This window comes from Equus quagga, chromosome 1 (genome assembly GCF_021613505.1).
Source record: "Equus quagga isolate Etosha38 chromosome 1, UCLA_HA_Equagga_1.0, whole genome shotgun sequence".
NCBI classification, from domain to species: domain Eukaryota; kingdom Metazoa; phylum Chordata; class Mammalia; order Perissodactyla; family Equidae; genus Equus; species Equus quagga.
Genome location: NC_060267.1, coordinates 13,369,463 through 13,393,381, shown reverse-complemented (window position 1 = coordinate 13,393,381; position 23,919 = coordinate 13,369,463). Strand labels below are relative to the sequence as shown.

At 34.7% G+C, this 23,919-nt stretch overlaps 2 protein-coding genes and 1 pseudogene across 2 annotated transcripts; 2 read left to right on the top strand and 1 right to left on the bottom strand.

The window, feature by feature from the left end:
* The first annotated feature begins 1,680 nt into the window (after nucleotides 1-1,680).
* Nucleotides 1,681-2,625, top strand: LOC124251718 (olfactory receptor 6C6). The gene has a single exon (XM_046684532.1). It carries the CDS (start codon nucleotides 1,681-1,683, stop codon nucleotides 2,623-2,625), a length of 945 nt encoding a protein of 314 aa, XP_046540488.1.
* Nucleotides 2,626-8,393: 5,768 nt separating this feature from the next.
* On the top strand, nucleotides 8,394-12,785 carry LOC124251523 (olfactory receptor 9K2-like; annotated as a pseudogene).
* A 4,724-nt stretch (nucleotides 12,786-17,509) lies between these two features.
* LOC124229367 (olfactory receptor 2AP1-like) lies at nucleotides 17,510-18,451 on the bottom strand. The gene has a single exon (XM_046644553.1). The coding sequence runs from the start codon at nucleotides 18,449-18,451 to the stop codon at nucleotides 17,510-17,512; it is 942 nt and encodes a 313-aa protein (XP_046500509.1).
* Nucleotides 18,452-23,919: the final 5,468 nt, after the last annotated feature.

Sequence of the window (23,919 nt, the reverse complement as noted above, 5' to 3'; positions counted from 1 at the left end):
TTAATTTTGTTAACATACATCTCTTCCATACACACATAAGGGAACAATAAATTCAATAGATCCAACAAGGTAAGTCAATTATCCTTTTGACTCAACTTCGAACTCAGAAATTAAGTCAAATATACAATAAGTCCAATTAAGGGAATTAAATTTGACTACTAAATTTTTATACTTTACAATTTTTTTAATGGTAGAGTCATTTTAAGTTGTGTATTAACAGCTGTTGTAATCTACTTTATTCATATACAATTGCATCTAAGATTCATTTCCTCTGACTCTCTTTATGAATTACATGTTGTCCTGGGTAAGGGAATGTGGAAAAGATACTGAGTGCCTCTTCCCTATAATTTGAGATAACACGGTTCTAGAACCGTGTCAGACCCACATGGTGATAGCAATTGTATGACTAACTCCTAGAACACACCTTTTCAAATCATAGGTAGAGGAAGATGAGAGTCATAGCAAGGACAGAAATACATATTTTTACAATATAATCTTGTGACCAATTAGTAGTTGAAGTCTGCAAACTTCAGATACCTTTAAAAACATTAAAGCTATTCACTAATATCTTCTTTGGAAAATCACATTAAGCTTGGAGAAGCTTAATTTTATTTTTTACAAATAAAAAAAGAAAGTAATAGGATAGCGATATTAAGTCAAATGCAAAAGAATAAAGATAGCAAAGAGTGCTCTAGCAAACCATTTCTTTTATGAGTCTGCAGGTAATGGATGCAATGAAATAGACTGTCATGCTTAACATAACCGAGGGACAGTACAACATGGAAGAAAGTAGAATTCTTATATGTAGAAAGGACAGGAAGTAATGTAATTTCTGGGGTATTTAACAGTTCTATAAATAACATGGAGGAAGTAAAAAAGTAGTGCCCAAAATTATGTAACATATAAAAAATACAATTCAATAAGGTTAATTGAAAAAAAGACACAATATATTATTAACTAAAATATGTTGCTTGTTTTTGTCATGTTTTGTTTTGTTTCATTCGTTGTATATACTGGAAAACAACTGCCCATTTGTATATAGCAAAGCCAGTGAAGAAAATTGGTAATAATAATGGCTTATTCTCAGTACAGAGAAAATTTCAAAACTATTATAATCAGGATATTTATCTAATCAGTGGATATCAATACTGTCTTAGCCACTGACCATCAAGGGAATTGTAATATCACCCTAAACACCCTGATACTCATTCTAATAAGACCAACCAACTTAGCGTATTTGCACAGGTTGAATAAAAATGATAGAAAAATCCATTTAAAATAACTTATATATTTTTATTTAAATTATACATGCAGAGTAGAGTCAATAGGGAAGGGATGGGCAAAAATGCATACTAACCAAAAGACGCTTCAAGCTCTAAAGGAAAAATTCTGAGGACGATTATATAAAGAGAACTAAGATATAGGAAAGAAAGTAGAATTGACTGTAGCATGTAATGTATTTATTTAGTTAATATATGATAATTTAGCTTGTATATGTAAGTTAATTTATACATATTTAGGGTATTTATACACATTTAGGCTAATTTTTATATATACAGGTTTACATACAGGTTAATATATATCGGTTAATTTATATTACATTACATTATATATATGCATATATTTTCAATTCTTTTTCTTCTCCTCTTATGCAGAATTGATCATGCTCTAAAAAGAGAAATGAAGAACCAATCAATGGAAATAGAATTCATTCTCCTAGGACTGACAGATGACCCACAATTACAAATTTTGATTTTTCTGTTTCTATTTCTTAACTACTCATTGAGCCTGATGGGGAACTTAATCATTATCCTCCTCACCCTGCTGGATCCTCGCCTCAAGACACCAATGTATTTCTTTCTCCGAAATTTTTCATTTTTGGAAATCATATTCACAACAGTATGTATTCCCAGGTTCCTGATAACCCTTGTGACTAGAGAAAAAACCATTTCGTATAATAATTGTGCAGCTCAATTATTTTTTATTCTTTTACTGGGAGTTACAGAGTTTTACCTTCTGGCTGCCATGTCCTATGACCGCTATGTTGCCATCTGCAAACCCCTGCATTACCCAGTCATTATGAGCAGCAAAGTCTGCTACCAGCTTGTACTCAGCTCCTGGGTAACTGGGTTCCTAATCATCTTTCCCCCATTGCTCATGGGACTCAAGCTGGATTTCTGTGCTTCCAACATAATTGATCACTTTATGTGTGAAACGTCTCCTATCCTGCAGATCTCCTGCACAGATACGCGTATCCTGGAACTGATGTCTCTTGTCTTAGCCGTGGTGACACTTGTGGTCACACTGGTGCTAGTGATTCTCTCTTACACTTGCATCGTTAAGACCATTCTGAAGTTCCCTTCTGCACAGCAAAGGACCAAAGCTTTTTCCACCTGCACTTCCCACGTGATCGTTGTCTCCATGACTTATGGCAGCTGTATCTTTATGTACGTTAAACCATCTGCAAAGGAAAGAGTGACTGTCTCCAAAGGTGTAGCTTTGCTGTACACCTCAGTTGCCCCTGTACTGAATCCCTTCATTTACACCCTAAGGAACCAGCAGGTGAAAGAAGTCTTCTGGGATATGTTACAAAAGATGATGTGTTTTTCGAAAAGACTATTATAAAAAATGCTACAAATCACCACCTTACCATAAAAACTGCAAACACATGCTTCATGCATTCCTTCTGATCACGTTTGTCTACGTCATCAGTTGTCTCATACAGGAGAGTCTTTTGAAGAATGTTGCAGCTGATTTCTACCCTTGCGTTTCATTTTTCCTTTTGAAAACATTTCATTCTGCTATGATAATTTACTCTAGTCAAGTCTGGCTTCCACATTTTAAATAACATCCCCTTATTGCCTATTAGTTTCCAGAAACCATGACTTCGAAGAAACTATGCCTGGTGTAAGTGTAACTTGTCCTATGATTCATTAAATAATTCAACATATATTTATTGTGTGTCTATTTATTCTGGAAATTCTCAGGAGCTCTGTCCTTACCTTTAAGAAGCTTGCGTTACCTAAAGGAGACAAACACATCACCCCAATATTGCTACATGCTGTATAATTTGTGTTGTAATAAAGGTCTACAAAAATATTGTGGGGCATATTGGATGGCTTCAATGTAAGTTTGGAGATCTGAGAAGCCTTTCAGGAGAAAGTAATAATTATGCTGAGACTAAAAATGTACATAAGGAAAGAAGTCTGAGATAGAAAGATATGGAAACAACAGAGGTGTTCGATAACCACATGCATTTGGAGAATTGGTATATCTAACTATTGGAACAGGATTTTGAGATACTCCAGCCTCTTCAGTAAAGACTTCACTACATACACAATGTGGGACACTGTATAGAATATGTAAACCTTCTATGCCTCAGTTTCTCCATGTGTAAAGTAGGAGAAATATAACCCCACACCTCATAGTTCAGTAAATATGTGCTGTTAGCCCTGTTTATCAATCAGTAAAAGGAGACACTTATTTAAAACAAACCAAAAACGTGTTGCAACTATTACTTGATGTGCTTTTAAGAAGACAGTGGTAAAAAACATGAGATGACCTGTGTTCCAGAGCAGTGTCATAGACTTAAATTTGATATATCAGTAATTTCGAAAGGTTGGGTACATAAGAATGAACTAGGTAGTCTTATAAACGTAATTTCAAGTTACCATTGCTAGTGTGTCCAGGTCGTTATGTTTGGGATCCCATAAATACATCTTATGTTTAATATACATCCAGGTTGTTTTGAAGCGCTATTCTTTACCAGACAGTGCCAGCAAAGAGAATCCTTGAAACTATATTTAAAGTGTAAACACTAATATTCAGCTTTTCTCTTTTTGAAAGATCACTCTTGAAAATGATTTTGGATATGGACTGTCTTAGTGTCAAAGGCACTAGTGAGGAGATCATTCCTTTAAACTATTGAGCAATTATAAAGTTTAGTATATAAATGTGACAGCAGTTCTAAAATACAGATAATAGAGTCAGAGATGTTTCAGGAAAAGGAGAGAGCTTTCTTTAAATTTCAGATTGTAGGGATAACGGAGTGGGAGGAAGATTACTCCTTCTTATTCATTCGCCATTTCCACACTCACCAAATATACATTGAATGATTTTAAGGAAGCATTTTATAATTACCTCATAAAAGTTCTAGGTCACACAGAAATTACAAAAAAAAAAAATGCAAGTTATTTATGACGGACCAGATTTCTCAATCTATTAAGGAATAAAAATGAACCAAGAAACAGACGTTTCGATGTTTTGTTGTTACAATTACAGCTATTGGAGTATGGCTTAGGTTCTCCTTGTTTAAAATTTGTTTTAACAATCCCTTAAGTCATCCATTTATCCCACAGAGAAATGATGTATTACCACGTTTTTCCCTCACCTCTCACAGCCGCTCTTCCTCACAGGCCGCTCCTCCCTTCAGAAGGCAAGGTTTTCTGGGGGCCTGTTTTAACATAACAAAGCAAACATCCATATAGACAAGAAAACTTTAGAAATATCTGTCTGTTTGTATGTAAATGTGTGTGTGTGTGTGTGCTCACTTGAAATTATATCTCTTCTCAAAAAGCCAAAGCAAGGAAAAGTAATGTTTTATTTCATCTGAGCTTTGGGAGTAGTGCCACAGTTTTTTAACCAGAAACTAATTATAACTGTTCTGGTTTATTGCTCTTTAATATTTTGTTAAGTAATACAGTAATCAGAGCTGCCTCCCCCTCCACCAACAGGTAGTGGAAATTTCTCTCCACCAAGACAGAACCCTCACTTTTTTCACAGTGTGACACGTGAGGCTGATCTCATATCTCACGCCTGGGAACTTCCCCACCCACTTTCCCAGGATCTCTATCAAGGAGTCTTTCTTAGCTAAATTGCTTAGGAGAGTTGTATTCTCACATCACTGGGAAGTTTACTCCTTACTTTACATTTTCAACTGGATCTCCTAGGAGTATATTCCAGGGGGAAAACATAAATGAATGAGATATTGAATCAATCATTGCATTGACCTGAGCCCTTTTACTCTACAGTAATAGCAATTCTAAGAATTAAATTTTGTTTTTGAATTAAGACAATTCTCTCATTTCCTCTAACGAAAAGATTTGCTCCCAAATTTAATTTTGTTATATTGCGATGCTGATGCATTTGGATAAAAAGAGCACTGAGGGAGAGAAGGCAAGAGACAGAGAGGGAGAAAAAGAAAGAGAGGCAGAGATTGGGCAGAGCAGATTAAGAAGATGTATCATTTTATTTCAGTGTGAAATGATGTTAAGCATAATTACAGTTCTTGTTACTGAATAGTGCTAGAGCAATATTTCATAGTTACTGACTGTAGTTTGGTTTTTGCTAATCATATTCTTTGTCATAGCTAAAGACTTCGTCTCAGCCCATTTTCAGTATTTCCAGGAAACATTCAAAAGGCTTCCTTTTCCTTTTATCCTCCTTTTAAGTATAAGCTATAATAAGAAAGAATTGAAATGCAACATAAGTATTTTCCTTTTCTTTTCAATTAAATTTATTCAAAGACATTCCCTTGTTTTCTAGATCACTTGATATTACTCTTTTAATCACACATATTTTTTTAAAGTCACTGAATCCCTAGAATCTTTGTCTTAAATATATCTGAATGGTTGCCACCAGTTTTAGTCTATTGTTTGTGAATAACATGTTATTGTATTCCAACATAAAAATATATCTATTTGATTGTCCTAAGTTTTTTCATTAATCACTTTCTTTCTCTTATGATAAAATATGAATCTACATTTTTCATTCATTATCTGTGGAATTTTTATGATGTGGTAGACCAAATATAACTAGTAAGGACATTACATCTTTATTGCATTGCTCTTTCCTATTTTTCATAATCTTCTGAGTTTCGCCAAACATAGTAATTGTCTTTAACCTTGAACTAAGTGTAAATGTGTTTGTTCCATTTCTTCAAGATGTAAAGAATAGCTGCGCGCTAATTTTTCCTCCGTGATTTAACCAAGGCAACTACAAGTTCAGAGTTAGATACAAAAACTGAATTAAAGACTCATTTGTATATTTAGAAAAATACATTATTGTGTTTTCTTTATATGCATAGTAAAATTACATAGCAATTTTTGCTTCTCTATCAAAAAGAATAGATCAAATGAGACAATTTAAAGACAAATTTAATTCTCTTACTTGTATGTCCAGAATTTTTCTCTAATTTCTCATTCAAAGGGCTAAACTTAAAATTTGACTTACCTTACACAGAAGATACTGGGATTTGTTTTGATGTCACGGTATATAGTAGAATACATAGCCTACCTACGTTAAGAGTGATGATGATCGTTTCAGACATTATTCAATTGTTAAAGGGATGTAGCAAACCAAAGTTTTCTTCAGAAGGGTTCAAGTAAAAGAGGAAATGTGTTTTATTTAATTTTCAAAATGTTTCCCATTTTTCAGCTAAGTTCAGATTCTCTGCACATCTCAGTATTCAGATAATAAGAACATTGATGTATTTCCATCATCTTTCCCAGTTTGGTTAAATTTTCAGAAAGTTTTTCTCAGTCTTTAACTGGAAATGTTGTATCAAAGATCAAATCTAGAAAGGGATGCAACGTTACAGAAATTTAACATATCTCATGATTCTAACCAACCTAAAGCGTCACCTTTTGGCTCAATAAAGACACAAGGGAACCTATGGGAATCAGCAAACAAAGAAGATAGGTAAAATTTTCCTAGAGACTGGTATTCAGGAATTACTATCTATCTGCAAAGAAAAAAAATCCACTTGGTTATTATTTTTGTTTTTTAATCTGGGAAACTGCAACAGAATTGTCGATTGTTTCATAGTCCTAAAACAATATGGGAAAATCTGCTGGTCTAGTTCTTTTCAATAAGAAAATTTCTCTCGCTATTATTAAAATAATAATAATGATGATGATGATTAATAATAGTTCTGTAGCAAACTTTAATATTGCAAATAGATTCAATCTTAAAATGAGGGTTTTAATTGTATATTACTGGAATATTGTCTAAGGTTTTAAATTTTATTTTAAGAGAATGCTTCTTTTTGCAATATGCAAAATAAAACTATGATGGTATACTTATTTTGTAACATGAGGGCCTATTTAGGAGAATTTAAATATCTGAAACATATGGAGTGTATTGACATAATGAGTAAAAGGGATTGGTTACATATATCATATCAGAGATTAGACTCTAAAATATTATGAAACAAAGTCTCCAAAGAATTTGTTATGACACTAAAAACAGTCATCAAAAGCAAATCAAAGAAGATTTGCTATTAGTCTTTAAATATGAGGAAAAATTGCTTACTACCATCCATTTATAAGAAAGCTTCAGCTCTACTACAGGAATTCAGAGTCCAACGGCAGCCCAAACACTTTGCTCTCATACAAGAAACACAATAGCAGATCAACCCTTTGAAAAACCCTATCCTTTCTCAACTGATTTGTCTTTGAACTTTTCTTAAAAATTTGGGTTTCTATATTGGTGTTCTCTATTTCTGAACTGCATTCTGTGTTTTTGATCTATTTATCTACTTTAGGATGATGCTACACTGCATAGATTACCGTAGATATATAGTAAATATTTAAAAGGGGTAGTGTTAGTCCTCCAACATAGTTCTTTTCTAAAGTTGTCTTGGTGATTTTAGGTCTCTTGTATTTCTATATGAATTTAAGAATCAGTCAGTTTGTTTACACACACACATACACACAAACACACCAGGCACTCTCTGGGGTTTGAATGAGATTGCATTCAGTATAGATCATTTTCAGGATGATTCACATCTGAAAAGTACTGAGTTTGACCTATGACCATTATATCCGACCCCTGAATATGTATATATATATATTTTTTTTTTTTTTGAGGAAGATTAGCCCTGAGCTAACATCCACTGCCAATCCGCCTCTTTTTTGCTGAGGAAGACTGGCCCTGAGCTATCATCGGTGTCCATCTTCCTCTGCTTTATATGTGGCACGCTTACCACAGCATGGCTTTGCCAAGTGGTGACATGTCCACACCCGGGATCCGAACTCGCAAACCTCGGGCTGCTGAAGCCGAATGTGCGTACTTAACCACTGTGCCACTGGGCCGGACCGAGACAACTGAATATATTTTATCTCTTCATTTTATTGTAGGTCTTCTGAATTTCTCTCAGCAACGCTGTGGAGTTTTCAGTGAAAATGTCTTGCAAATTTTTGTCAAACTGATGCCTAAGTATTCCAAATTTTTATAACACAAAATTGTATTTTAAAAATAATTTTAATTTTAATTTATAGTTATTGAAATAGAATTAATTTTTGTATTTATTTTATATTCTGAAAAGTTTCTAAACTCATTTACTAATTATAGTAATGTTTGTTAAGAAGCCTAGGGTTTTATACATCTTACTAATGTTTCAGAGGATCAAGGTGAGTATCCTATATTATCCATATTTTTTAACTAATTTTTATCTATATTATTCGCTTTCTTTTATTTTGTTTTCACTTGCTGTTTTCTATTTCACATTACTAAGACAGGAGATTAATCTAGATGCCCCTACCTTTCTCCTATATAATATTTTCCTATAAGGTTTTGTATATCTCTCTAAGTAGTTCTTTTTCTGCATCCCAGAAATTTAGATATATCATAATTTATTATAATTTCGTTTGAAATTTTTTGTGTGTCTGTGAGGAAGATTGGCCCAGAGCTAACATTTTTGCCAAACTTCCTAGACTTTATGTGGGACGCTGCTGCAGCATGGCTTAATGAGCAGTGCTAGGTCCACGCCTGGGATCCAAACCTGTGAAATCTGGGCCACCGAAGCCGAGAGTGCAAGCTTAACCACTCTGCCACTGGGCTGGCCCATTCATTTCTTTTTTATCCATTCATTTTTAGGAAGTGCTTATTTAATGTCCATGGCCACAGAGTTTTCTAGCTATCTAATTGTTATTGATTTCCATGTTAAGTTGACTTGATCAAAGAACATAAACTGAATGACTTCAATCTTTCAATTTGTTGAGGATTTCTTTATGTCCCATCTTTTGTCAACGTCAGTAAGTGTTTCTTTTGTATGTATAAGCAGTAGTGTGTTGTTATTGCTAATATTGTGGGAAGTTTAAAGATTAGAAAAAGAATATTGGAAACTGGTATATTTTATATATTAGATATGCAGGCTCCACCCCATGCACTTTCTAGTCTCAGATGTTGGAAAGTTAAAATGTCTCCTGCTTCTAGAGTACTTGACACAGATTTTGTTCTACCAGTTAGATCCATACAAACTTAGAATTTGGAACGGCATCAACATTTTTTTCCTTTTGACCTTTTCTACCAGTTAGGTAGTTTGTAGAAACAAATGGGCTTCTTTTTGCAGCATTGTTGTGTCCCTACCTTCCTAGAGAAGCTATTTTGATGGATGAGGAAGTAGTAATATCTTTTTCTGTCTATGTATCTGATCAGTAGATCAGAGTTACAGTTTTGTGTGTGTGTGTTTTGTTTTGTTTTTTTTGAGGAAGTTTAGCCCTGAGCCAACATCTGCCACCAGTCCTCCTCTTTTTGTTGAAGATTGGCCCTGAGCTAACATCCATGCTCATCTTCCTCTATTTTATATGTGGGACGCCTGCCACAGCCTGGCTTGATGAGCCAAGCTAGGTCTACACCCAGGATCCAAACTGGCAAACCCCAGGCCACCAAAGCAGAGTACACAAACTTAAACACTATGCCATCAGGCTGGCCCTGATGGTGTTGCGTTTTTAAATCATACCTCCCATAGTAGCCCTCTTTGTGATTTAATCCTATATTGCTGTAAGTATCATTACAGTAGTGTCAGCCAGAAGTTCCTCCAGCCTTTCCAAATTTTATTGGAAATTCACATTAATTAATATTTTCCTTTTAAGATAATTAAACTACTCTTTCTTCCTACACTGACCAAACTTTTACTAATACTGTATTATAAAAAAGAGAAACTCTGGCCCCCATATCGTTTTGCTATCTATACATGAAAAAAAAATTCCAGAAAAATTCTAGGAATAATTTTTAATTAAAAAAAGAAACTTTCTAAAAATAGGATTACAATTAAGTGATGGAAATATTTATGAAAAAATGGTAGCCCTATAATACTAGCCTGATTAAATAGAGTATTATGCCCCTGATTTAAATGTTGTCTTTTAGTCCCATAGTCGTTTTTAGAGGATTTTTAAAATATAGGTCCTGGTCTCTTATAAATATTTTTACTTAGGATTTTAAAAATAATTTTATTGAATGTTATCATATCTTCCTTTATATTTTATGTTTATTATTTAAATATGGGAAAGCATAAAATTAGCAAAACATTATCTTATTTTGAGTTTGTGATTTAGAAGGTCTTTGTCATATCACGAAATATGTGTGCATCAAAAAATAAAGGTAAACTATAGTTTGGAATGAATTTTTGTCTTTTTAAAACCATAGCAAATGTAATTTACTATATAATTTAAAATATTCATTTATCTAAAACTTTTCTCATAGTGTACAAACTTTTCATCTGTTTCTCTATGGCTATCAATGTGTCTGCTGTGATTGTCACCACAAAGGTGTTTTTTTGCGGACGAAGAGAATAAAGTCCAGAGAAACTTCCAAAGGATACACACAACCAGAGAAGAAAAAGTTCGTTGTATTTGGACTATTATTAGACTATTCGTTTGTCTCTGAGGTTACTGCAGTCCTCACAAACAACTGCCCAGGAGCCTGTGCCGATGTTTCCGTAATTTACCTTATGACCACTCCTCTCCTAGTGGAATCTATCACAGAGGATGAGCCAAACCTCCAGGCTGAAACATCCTTAAAAAAGATTTCAGAGCAGTAAAAATAACTGAGGCCATCATAATTAACCGCTGTTGATGCTGTAGCAGAAGATGATGGACTCTGGATGACGCAAGGTTGCCATGCTCCTTAAATATCCGTAGTTATCTCATTACTTTTGTTTTAAGAATTATAAAGTATATGAAAATTCAGGAAAGGAATTTTCCTTTATACATACGTTCTTTAAGTTTACTTTCCCTGACTGAGAAGCGAAGGCTTTTGAACTGATGCAGTGTTGGCAGAAAGTCCTTCACTGCTGTATAAGGATTGGATTATTCACCAGATTCTGGTATTTTTTTTAATTAAGCAACTACTGATGGAAGTGAAATATTTATAATGAGTCAGTAAAAATGCACTTATTTTGAGGAATGGTCTTGAATTGAGAAAATGAATGTATATTTGGAAATAGCTTTGGAGAATTTTGTTGTATCCAGGCTTAGTGGTTTTTTGATGTTATTAATTTTAACGTACCAATAACATCCATTTTTATTCTACTTCAAATATGGATATAGTAAAAAATGGAAACTAAATAGCTTGCAGTAAAATAAGGTAAAAACATTTTAAAATATACTTATTACAATCATACAGTGATTCAAACACTGTTCTGAGTATCATAATGACTACAAACACTATCTTAGACATTACACACAATACTTCTATTTTTGATTATATGTAATACTCCTATTTTTACGTAAGATAATTCTTGAATGTAAACATATTGAGAATAGAAATTCAAAAAGTGAGTAAAATTAGGTAATAAAATATACTGCATTCTTGCTGAACTCCATGGATTATTTAAATACAATGACTAAATATATTCACAGCTTAATAGAACGGTAGTCTCAGAAACCTAGTGTTATCCAATCCAGATTCTTGATTCTTCACGACATTAAAAATATTTTATGCAATATTAAGCAGTAAACAATTTATTTCTACATTTAACAGACTATTTATGTCACTAGAATGAAAGGCAAGAGTTCATTTATTTGCCTTGTGCCTCTCAGCAGGTTTCCGCCACGGGGTCAGGAGAACAAGCAATCACTCAGAAGTGAGCGACTTCACTCTTGTAGGCTTCATGGTCTGCCCAGAGCTCCACATCTTCCTCTTTCTGCTATTTCTGCCTGTATATACCATGATCCTTCTGGGGAATGTTGGGATGATGGCCATTATCATGACTGATCCCGGGCTGAACACACCAGTGTATTTCTTCCTGGGCAGCCTCTCCTTCATTGATCTCTTCTCTTTATCTGTTCTTACACCCAAGGCTATGATCAACCTCGGGTCTGAGAACAAGTCCATCCCCTTCACAGGATGTGCGACCCACTCTTCCTCTTTTCCCTCTTCATTGTGACTAAGGGATTTCTCCTGGCAGCATTGAGTTATGACCACTTCATTGCCATCTGCAACCCACTCCTCTACCCTATCCAGAAGTCAACACGTTTCTGCACTCACTTGGTGGCTGTCCTCTTTTTGTGGCTACATCAGCTTGGTTCTTCAGATTAGCATGACATTTACTTTACACTTTTGTCCTTTTTGGACCATTGACCACTTTTACTGTGACAACCGTCCACTTCAGAGGATTTCTTCTTCTGATCTCTACAGTTATAAGTTGGTTTCTTTTTTCTTATGCATCATTATTATTTTGCCTACCATAATTATATTATTGTGTCCTATATGTATAATATGTCCACAGTTCTAAAGATACGCTCCACTGAGGGATGTAAGAAAGCCTTCTCCACTTGCAGCTCTCACCTTGGAGTCATGACTATACTGTATAGTGCTATCTTTTTTATATATCTTACTCCTGACAAACTTTCTTTGCTGAGTAAAGTGTGCTCCTTATGCTCTACCTTAGTCACTCCCATGTTGAATCCTTTGATTTACACCCTGACAAACAAGATGTCAAAGAAGTTCTGAGAAAGATCCTGGGGGAAAAATTATTTAACTTTACATTAAAATTGAAATAACTGAAAGATCTGGATATTATGACAATTTGGGGAAGCATACACTCAAAGAATGCAACATCGATCTTATAAATATTTACTCTTAGTGAGTTTATGTAAATGAATTCCTTGCACATACAGCTGAAGAATACATTTGGATTATATTTCACTTGGCTGTTGATTTTGGACTGGAATGGTTTTCTTTGAACTTCATCTTTATTTTCATCCACATTTTTTAAGATACAGTTTATTGGAGAAAATAGGGGACTAACTAGGTAGAAAATCTTTATGAGAATTTTCAGGTAAAGGGTACTGTGCTAAGGTGGTGTCCTATCTCTTCTGGGATGAAGCAGAAAGATGTTTAGATTGAGTGAGGCACATTTTACTAACCCTCCTCTGGGAGTGCCATGCAGAATCCTTCAGGCAGCACTCTGAGTCCTGTAATGGAACAAGCCTGCAATGAAAGTGGCTCCTGATTCTTTGTAATTCCAGCCCACTTAATGCCCAGGCACAGGGTTCTTGTCCAGTGGATATTAGTAATCTTATATTAAACTGGAAAGAAATCCTAGTAATAAATTGACTGTCAAGGGAGAAGAATGTTTCTCTGTATTCACCATGTTCTGCATGAACCCCAGCCACCATCAGTCCCACACACACATAAATGCAAAAATAATCATAGTCTCTGTCTCTCTCTCTCTGTCTCTTCACACATGTGCATACATACACACACGCACAGGATACCTTTGAGAAAAATACAAGAATGGTCACTGACTAAGTCACCTCCTAGAGTAATATATGTCCACTGTTACCCAGTTGACTCAGTTAAAAGGTTGGCAGTTGCGGGGGGATGTGGGGTGGAGGAAGGGATGAATAGGCGGGGCACAGAATATTTTTAGGGCAGTGAAAATACTCTATGACACCATACTTATGGATACGTGTCCTTATATATTTGTCCAAATGCAATTGGCAGCCTTTTGTGATTGGCTTCTTTTACTTAGTAACATGTATTTATGGTTCCTTGATGTCTTTTTGCAGCTTGATTGCTCACTTCTTTTTAGAGCTAAAAGATACTCCAATGTCTGGATGTACCACAGTTTATTTATCTATTCATTTACTGAAGGAATCTTGGTTGCTTCTAAACTTGGACAATTATGAGTAAAGCTGCTATAAACATTTGTGTGCAGGTTTCTGTCTGGACATAAGTTTTCAACTCCTTTGGGTACATACTAAGATGGGCGATTGCTGGATTGTATGGTAATAGTATGTTTAATTTTGTAAGAAACCACCAAACTGTCTTTAAAAACGGCTGTACTATTTTGCATTCTACCAGCAAAAATGAATGTTCCTGTTGCTCCATATCCTCACTAGCATTTGGTGTTGTCAGTGTTCCAGATTTTGGCAATACTAATATGCATGTAGTGGTTTTTCATTTCTCATTTTTTTCTTTTTCTTCTCTCTTTTTTTTTTTTTTGTGCTGAGGAAGATTCACCTTAACCTAACATCTGCGGCAGTCTTCCTCGATTTTGTATGTGTGTCCCACCACAGCATGGCTGTTGAGTGAGGTAGGTCTGCATTCAGGATCCAAACCCAAAAGCCTGGGCCACTGAAGCAGAGCATGCTGAACTTAACCACTAGGCTGTGGGGCCAGCCCCCATTATCATTGTTTTTCTGTAATTTACATTTCCCTGACAATATAAGATGTGGATTATCTTGTCATGTCCTTATTTTCTATCTGTGGATCACTTTTGGTGAGGTGCCTGTGAAGATCTTTGGCCCATTTTTTAATCAGGTTGTTTGTTTTCATATTGTTGAATTCTAAGAGTTTTTTTTATATATATACTTGGCATAACAGTCATTTATCAAATGTATCTTTTGTAAATATTTTCTCCTAGCCTGTGGCTTGTCTTCTCATTTTCTTGACATTGTCTTTTGCAGATCAGAAGTTTTTAATTGTAATGAAGTGCAGCTTATCCGTTACTTCCTTCATGGGTTGTGCCTTTGGTGTTGTATCTAAAAGATCATCGTCAAACCCGAAGTCATCTAGGTTTTCTCCTATGACCTCTTTTAGGAGTTTTAGACTTTTCCTTGCACATTTAGCTCCATGATCCATTCTGAGTTCAGTTTTGTGAGGAGTGTAAGGTCTGTGTCAAGCATGGGCAGAATCACATGAGGAAGGGCTGAAAGTTGTGTTAGTTCTGAACTCAGGTTTACTACGTTCTACAGAAGCCAGGACGCTTTGTCATGGAGCTAAGCATACATTCCCTGATCTAGAGTGGAAAAGCTGAAAGAGGATTCAGATAAAAATGGAATAATTACAAGCCTGGCAGCTGCTTCCAGCTGTATACCAACAAAATACACCAGCAGATAAGCAGCAACCTGTGCGAGCCACAAAATGATTTCTGCTTCACTCCACCCTCCAAATATCCCAAATAATCTCTCTTGTGGTTCATTCTACCAGGAATCATAGAAGGAAGGGAAATCCTAGAACAATAGTTCAGCCTAGTCAAGTTGAAACATCACAAAGCCTCCAGAGATGTATTGCCAGAGTGGCTAAGAAAACTTTTGAAGTTATATATATATAATATATATGTTAAATCTCTTAAAGTTATGAACTTTGTTAGTTGTGCTTTACTGTGTATAACTTATAACTTAATAAAATTGTAAAATAAACAAGGCAAAATAACAACAACAAAAAACTTGCAACTCAGCCTGAATTCAGCTCAGACTCTAATTGAATTAGAACTCAATTATTATTGCCTCTTATTACTCCTTTGGATGTACCAGGATTTCCCAATGCTCCTCATTTGACTTTAACTTATTTTTTTCTCTTTGCTACAGATGTTCAGCTATTTTAGCATGATGTTCTTAGATATTTTTGGTTGGTTGGATTCAATCTTCTGAATAACAAGATTATGCTCTCCACATATATTGCTGATTTCAAAGGCTCAAAAATGAAATAGATAACATTAAACCTCTAATCAACATTTTTATGTTTTTTATGAATAATTTTGAATTTGACATGCAAGATGCATATAATTTTGAATATCACTTATCCCAGTTCTGTAGAGTCACAGAATCTCTGGGTAATATCTATTTCAGGTTGATGGAATGTTGTACTAATTCATCTCTTCTGCAATTTTTATTAGTTACTAGTTTCCTTTCAGAAAAAGTTTGGGGTGAGTTTCAACAGACAACTCTGAATTGGCTCTTTAAATTTTGTGTTTGTGTGTGTGTGTGTATGTGCATGTTTTGAAAGAAATCACCTCTGTTAATAAAATACCTAGCTGTATATAATTCTTTAATCCGTCTTCCGAAATTGAACAATGACCACAGTGAAATCATATTTTGGATGACTATGATTGGTGAACTCATGATGATCTTTCAAAAAACAAAGAAGTGAGTGAATTAATGAGTCAATTACCTGCCTATCTAAATAACTGATGAAAAACCAAACTAACTCACTTTTTTAATATCAATTATGTGTCAGGTATTTAGATGTTTTTGATGTCATTGTGGCGCGGTGTGTAGGAAGTGACTAATTCTACATTTTCAATCATCTTTCTCCTACACGGTTTCCCACCACACACTTTTAGGATCTCTGCTGCTTAATAGATTCTCTATCATTGTATAGACAAGTAAAGAAGGCAAGAGTACAAATTTGGCACTAATTAAATACATGCCTTAGTAAAAGCTCGCTAACATCTCTAGGACTCAGTTTTCTTCATCTGTATCTTGAAGAGATTGGAGTAGCAATGTTTATAACATCTTTAAATTTTAAAATTGCCTATGCTATAAATTTGGTCCATGTATTCTGAAAAATTAATATGGACAAGAAATATTCAGAAAATGTCATCTTTTTTCTGTGACGGAGACCCTGTCGAAGAATATCAAATTATAAACTTTTAAAGTTTAGTATGAAGTTAACAAAGAATATGATTTAAGTTTATAAAATCATTAACACCATGGATAATATTAATACAGTTTTATTTCAGATTCTTGTAAATGAGAACCAGAACAGTTACTGGGCACAACACTAAATTATATGAAATTTGCTATAATGATGTATTTCTAATTAGCTTAAATTTGAATCATCCCTTTACCTCTTTCATGTATTCATTCAAAGAGTTTAATCTGTGTATAAATCATTATTAAGCATTTTTCCATCCATATTAAAGGAAACATATATTGATTTTCTCTTCTTTATTTCTTACCTCAAACACTGAGTATGCTGAGGTTCTTATTAAGTTATCATTGTGGAAAGTCTGAACATTACAATTTGAAAATATTCAACTTTATATCAATTCACTAATATATTACCTAAGCTATTATTAATAAGCTAAAGTAATTTCTTCAATGTATGCATTTAATTATTCGGTTACAAGTACAGAGATTGAAAACCACATGGCAATGGATAAGATAGGAAAAATTCACGTGGAACAAGCAAGCTATTAGAAGTCATATTTCCAATCCTGACTTTCCCCCAAACCTTTTCTTTAAAAGTGAAGTAAAAATGAAGAAAAAATAGTATGAAAGTGTTAGAAGTCACACACAAACCCCCCCCTCTAAATTTTTGAGAACAGTAAAGTGATGATAAAATTGGTTTACTTAAATAGGTAGCTTTACTGTCTCCATGTTCAGACAGGAATATTAATGATATAATACAGAAAATGTTTTTTAGATTACAATAATTTACATCTATGGTCTTCTAAATGTTTTTTATGCATTAAAATAATGAACCTCAGATAGTTTCATTTTCTTGAAAAACTCGCTATCTTCCTGACCATATCTTTGAAGGCTATTTTCACTTGCTTGTTCCGTAGGGTATAGATGAAAGGGTTCAACAGAGGGGCAACTGAAGTGTTTAAAATAGCCACTTCCTTATTAAAAGTTTCTGCATCCTTAACAGAGGGATTTATATACATAAAGATACAGCTTCCATAAGAAAGTGAGACCACGATCATGTGAGAGAAACATGTAGAAAAGGCTTTTTTTCTTTGTTGAACAGAGGGGATTCTCAGAATCGTCCTGATAATGCATATGTAGGAAAGGATCACGAGCATCAACGTGAAGATGAGGGTAGCTGCAGCAGTGGCAAACTCAATCACTTCTATGAAATGTGTGTCTGAACAAGCTAAGTGCAGTAAGATAATGTAGTCACAGTAATAATGGTTGATGATGTTGGATGCGCAGAAAGGCAGCTGGAGAGTCATTATATGTGGCACAATGACAACTAAAAAACCAGAAAACCAAGAACACAGGACAAGTTGAATGCAGAGTCTCCTGCTCATTACAGTTGTGTAATGTAGAGGTTTGCAAATGGCAACATAGCGATCATAGGACATGGCTGCTAAAAGGTAAAATTCGGTTGCTCCCAGAAGGATGGCAAAAAAGTACTGAGTGAAACAACCAGCAAAGGAAATAGTCTTGTCTCCAGTCCCTATGTTGACCAGCATTTGGGGAACAAAGACAGAGGTAAAAGATATTTCCAGAATGGAAAAATTCTGGAGGAAGAAATACATAGGAGTCTGGAGGCAATAATCCAGCAGGGTCAGAATGATGATGGTCAAGTTCCCCATGACACTGAAGACATAAGTTAGCAGCAGAAACAGGAAAAGCACAGCTTGAAGCTTAGCATCATTTGTCAATCCAAGAAGGATGAACTCTTTCACTGATGTTTGGTTTCCCATCATTAACTTCAGACAAATTAAGGGAGAAAATAATACTAATGATAAAGGTTGGAATAAAACAAATGTTTATAGATTTTTACTGAAGTATAAAATCAAGGTAAAAAAGAATTAGAATTAAAAGTCAAAACTCTGAATCTTCCTCTACTCCTTATTGTAAAATTAATATATCTTTTAATGAAAAGCTTAACCCATTTTCTTAATTTACTTCAGAAATAATGAAGGTTCTGCTTCTTAGGGACATTGTCAATTATTTCTTCTAAATTGTACCAACATTTATTTCTCACTATTATCCCACTTGCTTATATTTGTCTTATTATTCTTTCTCTTCTGATTTTCCTCTCTTCATTATTGGATGCTGTCACATGTGCATAAACAAATCTAAAGCAAACTTAGAGAGTAGGTTTATTAAGATTTCCTAAATTAGTCTTTTAGCTCTCAGTTTATTAGCCAACAAAGTAAATTTAATCCAAGGTATGAACTATAAGAATAACATTTAGCTTAGTTGATTTTTTCTTTTTGCTGTTTTGTATTTTTTGTTTATTTCAACCTTCTCATTTTGAATAATAATACTGTGCACCTACTGAAGCTCAAGGCCTAGATAGATCTTTCTCTTAATTCTTGGCACAGTATTTGGAATTCATATTACTTACACTTCCTGGGTCATAGCAAGGGCTTGATAAATGCCATCACCATTTAATATACATATATAGATTAGTCCTTGGTGAAGTAGTAAATCAAAATAATCTCACTGATTGTGCTTTCTTGCTGAACACAGGATCTGCTCATCAACACAGCACAGTTCCTTAAAAAGTCAGTTCAAGCTCAGTTCTCCATACAATTTTATCTAACAATCCCAAGTGGCAATAATTGTTTTTCCTCTTCTTTAAAAAAATTTACCATAACATAACACTGGGTCATAAAGTCAAGCTATTTTCAAGTTATATCAAATATGTATAGTTTATCTGTCCAACTTTAACATGAATAAATTGCCCACAAGAATAGGATCTTTTTCCTTTCTATTTTTATACAGAGGCCAGAAACTGTACAGATACGGTAAAAATTTCAATACAAAATATTTTTTTGACTTCTCTTTAGATTCATGGGCCTATTTTATTGAATGTGATAGTTTTTTGTTTTTTTGTTTTTTTTTAAAGATTTTATTTTTTCCTTTTTCTCCCCAAAGCCCCCCGGTACATAGTTGTGTATTCTTTGTTGTGGGTTCCTCTAGTTTTGGCATGTGGGACGCTGCCTCAGCGTGGTCTGACGAGCAGTGCCATGTCCGCGCCCAGGATTCGAACCGACGAAACACTGGGCCGCCTGCAGCGGAGCGCGCAAACTCAACCACTCGGCCACGGGGCCAGCCCCCTGAATGTGATAGTTTTTATGTGACTAGAAGCTCCAATTAAGTTTACGCATACAGTTCCTCGGAATTTTTTTTCATATTTTCTATGATCAGAAATGAATGAATGTTACTACAAGAATGCTTTTTCCTACTGAAAAATTATAAAATTATTTTCATTTTAACAGTTGTTTCACCACATACTTTGGCATATTTCACATTATAAGATGTAATAAGTTACCAATAGTCACGCATCTTATACCTTTATCAAGGTAAAATTTCCAGAAACATTTAATACAGACAAAGGGCAGTTTTGCCAAGTTAGGAAGATTTATTGTCCAGTAGAATTATATCTCAAAAATAACTGAGCTCCTAATATTATAACATTAGTGCCAATTTGCACTTTTGTAGAAAATTGATGTTTAAGTAAGTGATCTCATCATGTATTAAATAAAAGATGAACTAAACGATAATTTTTAAATAAGAAAAATTTACATCAAACATCTTTCTTTCAGCACAATAAAAGATGATAATCCTTTATAATAAAGATTTGTGCTATTCACATGAAAAGAATATATACGTGTGTGTGTGTGTATACATATATAAAATCATATGTATAAGGTCAAATAATATGTGATCCAAACAAGACTTATTTGGCAAAAAATATATTGTCTTCAACAGATTTACTGCTAAGACACTGAAAAAAAAAGCAGAAGGTTTATGTCTAGTTAAAAAGATGTGGAAGAACTCCCCAACCTTTTCTGGATATCTTTCGTTAGGAATTCCTTCTCTCAAAGAAAAATTATCTTCATGATGAATTATGTGTAACTGTCATGTTTAGCTTCTGTCTCCTGTGGTGGGCCCTAAAGCTTTAAGAAATATCTATTAGTTTATCGAGCATTGTTCTAGATTACTTTTAAGAGGAAAGTTAAGAAAATTGAGTCTATGGGAAGTAGGAATGAGCATAGTGGAAAAACAGAAAAAATGTGATTTGATTTATTTTCCCACTTTAAGCTTAATTCTGTGAGTATGGTGGAACATTTTCTGCCTGAAAATATAAATGTGCTAAAATGTTATGTTTTGAATTTTTTGCCTGTATTTACCTAAATCATTCCAAATTTTATTTTAAAAAACGTGTGCGCGGTTATGGCAGCAAGCAAACATGAAAGGTACACAAACAAAACAATAAGGAGACTATACATCTCCAGTTAAATGCAGCCGTCGCCAACCCTCTCCTACCTCAAGTGGGTGAATCAGTTCTGCCTTAGTTCCAAATCAGCTCCTCTTGTGGCTGAACTGGAGAATTTAAAGGTTTAGGACCCAATGAGAAACAGTCCCTGGGCCATCAGAACTTGTCTGCTTCAAATGTTCAGGAATGCCTTGCTTTCTGTCCTAAAAAGGATGGGTCAAATCAGCAGGTAAGAAGAAAACAAAGGCAGCCCTGTTTTAGAGCATGGAAGCAGGTTGCGATCCCCTGCCGGGCCTCCCTTACCGTTCCATTGCTCTTGGCGTTTATCCGTCACTGCTTTTCGTATTCATTTTGCTCTCTATGAATGGATATCTGGCTATTCCTTAGTCACCCAAGTCTATCGCCAACTCCAAGCCTTTGCACTGCTGTTCCATCTTTCTGTGATGTTCTTTCTCCAGACATCACATGACTAGCCCCCTCTTGTTACTCAGGTCTCAGAATTGGGCGTGCCTCGGGGAGGCCTCACTGATCACGCGATCCGAGACAGCCACTACTCAGCCACTGTCGAACACCTTCACTTGCTTGATAATTTATACATAGTAGATTTTTTTTATTGTTCACATCAAAATTTTATTACTTCTAAATTCTACTATTTCTTTATTTGCTTATGTGTTTATTGTCTATTGTTTTCAGTAAATTGTAAGCTCCATTAATTGAAGGACGTTAATGCTGGATCTCTGGGACTTATGAAAGTGACTAGCATATGTTTGGAATCCTATAAATATATATTAATTAAATCTTGCTTTTTACCTGAATCTTATTGTATATCAGTTTTCTGTAGGCATGAGCTATTCCAGCATGCTGTCTTTTTTTTTTTTTTTCTTTTTAGGAAGATTAGCCCTGAGCTAACATCTGCTGCCAACCTTCCTCTTTTTGCTGAGGAAGACTAGCCCTGAGCTAACATCTGTGCCCATCTTCCTCTACTTTATATGTGGGACGCCTGCCACAGCATGGCTTGTTGAGCAGTGCCATGTCCCCACCAGGGATCCAAACCAGTGAACCCCGGGCAGACGAAGCGGAACGTGTGAACTTAACTGCTGTGCCACCAGGCCAGCCCCTATTGGTATTTTGATTAGAATTACATTTAATCTCTAGAACAACCTTTAGGTGGAACTGACATAACAATATTGAGTCTTCCAACCCATGAACACAGTAATAGATATGTGAACAAAACAAGAAAAAAAATTCTTCACTCATAGTATTTATATTACCTAGATTCACACTGATATATTTTTAAAGAAAAGTCATAAGCATATATATACAAAGAAGTGTGCTAGCAATATGTAAAAAAATTGATGTGTACAAAATTACATGATTATAAGCTTCATCAAATGCTGTCCTTTCAACTGTTCCCCATCCTCCATTCTCGAAATCCCTGGGCAAAAGTCTGTAATCTGTGACTGACTCCATCACTTTCCTGTATCTGAAATATACTTGTTATTCTTTCTATCTTGTCTCATAAAGCCAGTGAATTATCAAATATCTCCTTTGTGATTTCTTTTTCATTCTTCCTTTTATTATCAGTCTCTCCCCTAGTACTATAATATGGGGTTAACATCACACACTAGCTGTGCTACAGTAATATCCTAATTGGTCTCTTTGAATCCAGCCTGTATTTTGTGCCACCCATCATCCTTATTCCTCCAATTTTAATGTTGTAATTACCCTGCTTAAAAATCACACCATTACCCACATACTATGTCTAATACAATGACTGGCATCGAGATTGTTCTATATCATGGCATAAATATATGTTTCAAATTTTTTTGCCAATAGTTAACTTTGAACATTGTAGCGCTTCAAACTAGAGAATCTCTAGTCCTCTAAATATGATGTGTGAATTCTCAAATACAAAATATTTCTCAGGATACCTTCTATACCACAGCATTGTAGCAGGGTGAGCAGAAAAATAGCTGATTTTTTTTCACCTGCTAGCATTATATTTACTTTTAGTGAATGAACTTAACTTACTTAATAAGAAGACATGACATCACTGATGACAGAAGATAAAGTCCTAAGGATATGGGTTGAAAATGGGTCAAGGAAGTAATTGATATATGAACCTGCGTTAGGAAATCAGTTAAGAAAATCTCAGTAACATATCTAATATCTCTGTACTTCAGTTTCCTCTTCTGTAAAGTAGAGATCTTATTAGCACCTACCTCAGGGTTTACTACATGAATAAGCTTTAGAACAGAGACTGGCATATAGTCAGTGCTATATAAGTATTAAGTTCTAATATGATTCTCCTCAGAGCCTGCTCTCACGTAGTAGATAAGTTCACCAGGAAAGGATTTATTGGCTTAGCAACTGTGCAGTGAAGTGTTATTCAGAAGGAAAGGGATAGAGGACCTATTTTTGCCAATTGCCAACTCTAATTTCTTCAATTAAGCATTACAAGAATAAAGAAATATATCTGGATTTCTGTTTCCTTTGCATATTTTCCCCAAATACCCCAAATCAGGGAATTACCATTTTTTCTCATCTACAGTTTTTAAATATTGTAAATCTCATTTATAGCTATTATTAATCACCTTTTTGTTATAGTCTTCAGTGAGTAGATGAGTGTTTCATTTTCTAAGTAGTAATTTATGGGGATTATACTGAGAGTAGTTCTATCTGAGGGCTAATGGGGTCGTTAGAATTATTTCCTAACTAAAGCTATCGTTGATGCTGTGATCAATGTAGTATTCAGTACCAGAATGTAAAAGAGTCCAAGTAAACGAGAGAAAAAACTACTGGAAACTTGAGGATGGAGTTAATATTCAGAGAGAGAGACAGATGAAGACAGGAAGATTCAAGAAATCAAGTGGGTAAAAATAAAGACAAGCATGAGAAATTAGCTCTGTTACAATACATGGTTAACATTTACAGCTTTTCTGT